At 34.7% G+C, this 7,065-nt stretch overlaps 1 protein-coding gene across 1 annotated transcript; it reads right to left on the bottom strand.

Annotated features, from left to right (window-relative positions):
- Nucleotides 1–568: 568 nt before the first annotated feature.
- LOC124372357 (ATP-binding cassette sub-family C member 10-like) lies at nt 569–6,342 on the bottom strand (the record flags this gene model as incomplete). Its single annotated transcript, XM_046830740.1, has 3 exons — nt 569–927; nt 5,010–5,206; nt 6,239–6,342. Coding segments are annotated over 3 exons (448 nt in total), but the record flags the coding sequence as incomplete, so codon positions are not given.
- Nucleotides 6,343–7,065: the final 723 nt, after the last annotated feature.

Here is a 7,065-nt window from a genome sequence, read left to right as displayed (position 1 = left end):
AAGTATAAAAAAATTGAACTGTATTTCCATTTAGATTGATATTTAATGTTTTTATTTAAAATAACAAAAAACTGTGCCAAACCAAAATAAACTTAAAATATTGTTTCCTGTTTGCATTGTTTTTTAATTTCTAAAACTAAGAATTCAAAAGGTTACATTTCTATCAACACATCAGTTTATGTGCATTATTAATACATAAATTATATAAATAAAATGGTGTTTTTATTTTTGAATAATGAATAATTACACAAATAATCTGACATAACTCAGTCTACGAGGTACGTCTGTTTTCTTTTAGTAGATAAAATAATAGTGTAATATGTCACAACAAACAAATGATCTCAATTTCAGTAGAGAAATGTGTTGCATGTATCCGTTGCTGGCGTCTCTAAAGCGTTAAATCGATTTATTCTGTTTCTATTTATTTGTTATCAGCAAATCTTAATAGAAACTATTAAAATACATTTGTCAAAATAAGATATTACTGTCGTCCCATTTTAAATGGCTGTTACACATGTTTTTCAAAGTACAGATATAATACACAATCACTCCAAAGTGTAATTAAAGGGACATACTAGTATTTTAAATTGTTGCAGCATTGTGTCCTTATAAACGGCTTAAAAAAGTTTTATATAAACAGTGTATTATAAAGTCTAACTTAACAGCTGTTTCATGAAAAATTAATGTCTACAAATCACAATGTGGTTATAAAATAGTACACCTTATTCTTAATAAAAAGATCTTTCAAGAGGATGACTAGAAATATTATTTACAAGTATGTCACGTTGAATCCTGTCCTGCTCGCAACATGGAGGAAAAAATGCCCAACTTTTGTGCAAGAAGTTGTGATGGGCTTCCATCTTCCACCACCCGACCAGAATCCAGGACCAACACACGATCACAGCTGAGCAGACTGGATAGTCTGTGCTGCAACACAATATAACCTGTTGTCAATCAGTTTGGGTCTTTCACCACCCAGCCAGAGTCCTGTACCTCTATCACAGATGTGCAGACTGGATAGTATGTGCTATAACAAAATATAAACTGTTGTCAATACGTGTGGGACTTTCACCACCCGGCCAGAGTCCAGCACCACTACCCCAGATGTACAGACTGGATAGTCTGTGCTGCAACAAAATATAACCTGTTGTCAATAAGAGAGGGACATTCACCACATGGCTAGAGTCCAGCACCAACACACAATCACAGCTGAGCAAACTGGATAGTCTGTGCTGCAATACGATATAACCCGTTGTCAATAAGTGTGGGACTTTCAACACCCGACCAGAGTCCAGCAGCAACACACAATCACAGCTGAGCAGACTGGATAGTCTGTGCTGCAATACGATATAACCTGTTGTCAATAAGTGTGGGACTTTCACCACCCGACCAGAGTCCAGCAGTAACACACAATCACAGCTGAGCAGACTGGATAGTCTGTGCTGCAATACGATATAACCCGTTGTCAATAAGTGTGGGACTTTCACCACCCGACCAGAGTCCAGCAGCAAGACACAATCACAGCTGAGCAGACTGGATAGTCTGTGCTGCAATACGATATTACCTGTTGTCAATAAGTGTGAGACTTTTCACCACCCGACCAGAATCCAGCACCAACATACGATCACAACTGAGCAGACTGGATAGTCTATGCTGCTAAGTACCAATGAAAAAACAGAAAACCATAGCATCTTTTTCAAGCTAGGCGGGTGAGTAGCTACTTAGTAGTTTTCAATGGATCATGCAAAATTGCTCAGTTAACGATTTTAAGAAAAAGTATCTTTGAACACAAACATTTTTGTAATCACACACCTACTGACAGAATTGCTTCTGAAGCTAAAAACATAGAATTTAGAATACATTTGACGATACATGCAAAACTAACTAAGTGTAACCAAAAATACTACCATAACAGCCTATTTTATTCATAAAAACAATGGGGCTTCCACTGACTAATTTTGGCCTTTTGGAAATATAAGCACTTTGGATGTATAAATCCACCCCCACTTATTGAGTTTCGGTACTGGTAAGTTTACGGGCACATTCTGTGTGTGTGTTTACACATGACTTTTTTTACTTTTTATTAAGATCTATCATGCATTGAGGTAGAAATAGGGCTGGAACCCGAAAAAAAAATTGCTGTATTTTTGTTTTCTAACTTCACAATGTCCCAGAAAGATGAAATTTTACACACATAAATAAAAATGAAAGCATTTTCATAAAGAACAAGCACCCAAAGGGATTTAAAAAGGGTTGCAACCCATAGAAAAACCATATTTTCTATTTCAACTTCTTGATAGAGTGGAATAATGTAATTTACAATACACATGCCTTAAGGCCTTAACAGATAATGTAAAAATGTTTCATGAAGATCAACATGCATAGGGGTTGAGGTTACAACCCCTAGAAGAACTATATTATATTTTTAACATTCCCTCTATTCTATAAAGTTAAAATTTGATACACCTGTGTATATAAACTAAACAAACTATGGGTATCTTAGAGCGGAAGTAGATGACGATGACAGGAAGTAGTCGCTTTTTAACCGAAAAAGACTTTCCAACCTATGTATTTAGATATTTTCTTGGTCAGGACAACAATCCAAATGACACTACAGTGTTGGGAATACCTTAGACCGGAAGTGAATGACAGTGGCAGGAAATACACTTTTTGACCTAAATAAACTTTTCAGACCAACATGTTTTTTTTATCGGGGCAATAATTTAAATGATACCACACAATGAAAATACCTTATACAGGATGTGGATGACAGTGACAGGAAGTAGACACTTTTTTGACCAAAGAAAAAACATTTTAGATCAACATAGGTATGTGTATATTTTCTTAATCAGGGCAACAATGCAAACACTACTCCAGTACCAGACACATTAGACCGGAAGTAGATTACAGTGCCAGGATATAGTCGCTCTTTGACCAAAGCAGGCCTTTCAGACCAATGTGTATGTATATTTTCTTGATTGGGGTAACAATACAAACTCTACTAAAGCAATAGAAATACACTAGACCTGAATTATAGTCTATTTAAATGGCCAGATGTAGACACTTTTTGTCTGTAGTAGAATTTTCAGACCATTTTATGTATACATATTTTCTTTATCAACAATGTAAACACTACTATAGTGCCAGAAATAATATAGAGAGGAAGAGAATAAAAAGGCAGAAGGTTATTTTTAGCAAACTACCCTAGTGTGTGAAATATAATTGATCCGAATGGTTAATTAATCACAAGCTAAAACCTAAAGTAAGAGCCAGTGCCAATTTTGTTTAACTTTTGAAAATTTCAAACAATAAACACAATGAAATAATATATAACTTAAATATGTGTACTTACGTTTAAAAACTATTATTATAGGACTCTATCATATTACATCATAAGTGCACTCACCAAAATTACTATGGACTTAGTATTTCTCTACTTGGATCTGAAATAGTTCAAGTCTAACTGAAATTGTTGAAGGTATTCATACAAATATTATGTAATTTTATATGAAATGTTTGTATTTCATAAACTGGTTCTCACAAACCCACTTTCACTCCGACTTTAGAGTCCCAATATATTGTCCTTCTAACTAAAAGTGCAATTATTCTGTAAAGGATCGGGAAACTGGAATATCCTCCAGTGATCATCATTATTTTCAGGATTGTTTATTTTGTACCGTTAGTTAGTTAGATTTTATATAATGTAACATTTCACAACCTAGTCAGCCAGTACAATTTAAGATTATTTTTTTTATCCAATGTTCCGGAACTAAATTATCAGCGGAGTAACTACCTTAATTGGCACGTGTATGAATATTTTATCGTAACCCTTAATAGCATCCCAACTACATGACCGATTTGACCTCACGCACTATGTCCGTAAGTAAAATTTTTATTTTCGTATTATTAAATTAGCCCTTTGATGCCAAACATATAAAAATGAATGTAACGTAAAGTAAAGTTGTAAATAGTAAAGTAACTTACCCTTGAAGATCTGTTATTTGCTTGATTGAAATAGATACAAGTTGTGGCGTCGTCCTTCTGAACGAGCACATTGTTGTAATAAGTTTTTTGTGTCATTAAATGGTTAATACCGTCACGAATTTGTTTTAGGCGAGCTCACGTATCCTCACGTATTATTTGAGTAGATGGCTTCTACTCCTCTTCTAGTAATTACCGACTAGAAAATAACCCTTCTTAGACTACAGCTTCAATGTCTCATGCCAAGACACAGATGCGTGGGTTTTGAGTCTACATATTGCGAAGGGAAGTAAAATCTTAAAGTTTTATAAAGGAAAATATCATAGGCATAATTCCATAGAACATTGGATATTTTAGGCCCACCTATCAGATATACATTTTTAGTTCTAGTACTCTAATTGGCAGCAACGTGGCAAGGCATACGTTTAATTTATCAACTAAAAGTGGTGCTTGTAAGTTTCACTGATTAAATTGAAATTATAAGTAAACTTTGCAATTCGAGTATTTATTACTACGACCTCAGAAGTCACCACCCCCTGTGTTATCGTCATTCGGTACATATTACACCCATTTTAAAAGAATATGCTAGGACATATCTGTTTTTCAAGAGGAATTCCATGCAAAGTCGCAGGTAAATGTTAGTATACACTTGTGTATATTTAATTTCAATAAAGATTGAAGTACAGAAAATACTTGCTTTGCCAGGACTTGAACCAGTCTCTTACTTGCTGGGTTAGTGTGCTACCATTACAACACAGAGCCAATATTTATATACATCCCTAAACAAAATTTTTAATTAATTTTGACATAGTAAACAAATAATTACCATTAGGCCCTTGGCAGTTATTTACACATGTTAATTTACACTAAAAATTATCATCAGTTTCCAATTTTTATTAACTTCTGTTATTTAACTTTGATCCAGAACATCGTGTAGTTCTTTTATAAAACTTACAGAGCTTATAGTTAATTTTAAAACTTTACTACAGTGCTTGCCGTTAATACAGAAGCAGGATATTAATACATACAGCAATAGTGATGACCGTCCTATTAGCAAACGCTTGAGCTGCCACTTGTAGCAGCTTCTGCTCAGTGACTGAGTCCAGTGAACTAGTGGCCTCATCCATGACAAGGAGAGCAGCACGGTGTAATATCGCACGAGCAAGGCACAGCAGCTGCCGTTGTCCACAACTCAGGTTTTCCCCTCCCTCTCGCACCTGTCCATCTGTAGTAAAACAGAAATACATACAGTCATAGTAACAAAGTGGCATTATCAATTAGGCTACACATAGGAGCTGACATTTTCCACGTATAATTTTTCCTTCCTTCCTCGCATGCAGCACCGTCTGTGGTAAAAACACAAATTAAACTAGCTAAAATTAATGAGTATACTGTTAGCAAACTCCTGTGCTGCACATATATGAAGCAAGTTTTTCTTCTCAGTGACAGAATCCAGTAGAGTGGTAGTCTCTGGAATATTATCAAAATGTTCTTACACAGTGTCTGAAAATTATGCTGCATGATTATAATCTCAAAATATTTCAGCCTCACTACTGAGAGCCATATTAATCTGTCAACATGTGTTAAATAAAACTGGCAGGATCAGTAATGTGTGTCGACAAGTGGGTTAAGCTTTATCATGATTGGCTGGAGTTTACCCAATCACTGATCAATATGTCTTCAGCGATCAAATGGCTTCTTTATTATAGGCTGCTAAATTTTTTATAATATAATACTATCCTTCTGTAGACGTTATTTTTTTCCTAATTGCTTCTAAGGTTTCTCTTATTATCCTTGGTTAATAGCTGTTTTAATAGTATGATTTTGTAACTACATCCTGCTATGGCTGATTCTTTCATATCCTGATGTACTGTGAGCCAAATGTTGTCATGAATTCAGGTAGATATTATATGCTTTGTTTCCCCAATGTAGACTCAGCCACAACTACATGGAATTTCATATATTCCATACATACACAGCAAAACCATGTCCTACAACGGTAAACTTTTGATGCTGATACATTTACCCATAAGGCCAATGTGAAAATATTTGCTAAGGCTCAGCCAAATCCCATGCGTGACATGTAACATAGTATACTCAGTGTTCCTCATATTGTAATAAAGATTCATTCACAATTTTAAGTCTAAAGGTCAGATAATTTTGAGATATTGTGCAGACAGTTAGACAGACAAAAATTAAATTTTCCCACCCCCATGAGTAATAAACTTATACCTCAACCAATAAGATGAGTACTTACCTAAACCTCCGAGTTGTGTAGCTACCACTTCTTTCATCTGAGCTATTTCTAGACACTCCCAAAGGTCTGTGTCAGAAAATTCACCTCTCAGATCTAAGTTCTCTCTGCAAAAAACAAAAAAAGTTATAATCACCCTTAAATCCAAATTCATAAAAATTGGTGTAGGTTATATTACAAGGCGTTGACAATTCTTTGAAAGGATAAAAGGATTTCAAAGATGGGCCATAGTTATTTTTTACAAAATAGAACACTAAATTTTTGAGAAAATGTAAAAAATCTTTTTTTATCTAACAGTTAAATCTAGGATCCTTCACTTAGTTGTAAAAGGATATTCACACCTCCCTTACTTGTATTTGTCCCTCAGGTCTGTGTATTCTGTAATAACTAATTAGATTCATAGACGCCTGTTCTCTAAAGTTGTTTTGGCTCAAGAGGTAAGCTCCTAGGCACTATTTCCTGGTTTTCCAAACTGGATGATCAGTCTCAGCCCATATGTACTTTGGCAATTCTTCTCTCTGCCTTTCCACAGAGTTCTGCCTTTCCTCAGATGAGTTCCAAATATGAGGGCAATGTTTTGTTAGCAAATTAAAAAAAAAAAAATGTTTAACACAAGTTCAAATTATTACAAAAATGTGATGAACAAATCTGTATATATGAATGGACCAAACCTTGTCAAAGTAAAAAATTGACTTCAAAAATCAAGATGTCATTCTAGACTCACCCCTCTGATGGTGCACTGTGCTGTTGCAGTGGAATCACATGTGCTTCTCATGATTGTTCTAAACTTTTAATTTTAATTTTATACGAGTTTTCTTAGTTATACGTTT

The sequence above is a fragment of the Homalodisca vitripennis genome, unplaced genomic scaffold (genome assembly GCF_021130785.1).
Source record: "Homalodisca vitripennis isolate AUS2020 unplaced genomic scaffold, UT_GWSS_2.1 ScUCBcl_3000;HRSCAF=8227, whole genome shotgun sequence".
Taxonomy (NCBI): domain Eukaryota; kingdom Metazoa; phylum Arthropoda; class Insecta; order Hemiptera; family Cicadellidae; genus Homalodisca; species Homalodisca vitripennis.
Note: the sequence above shows the minus strand (reverse complement) of the source record. Positions and strands in the feature narration are given on the sequence as shown.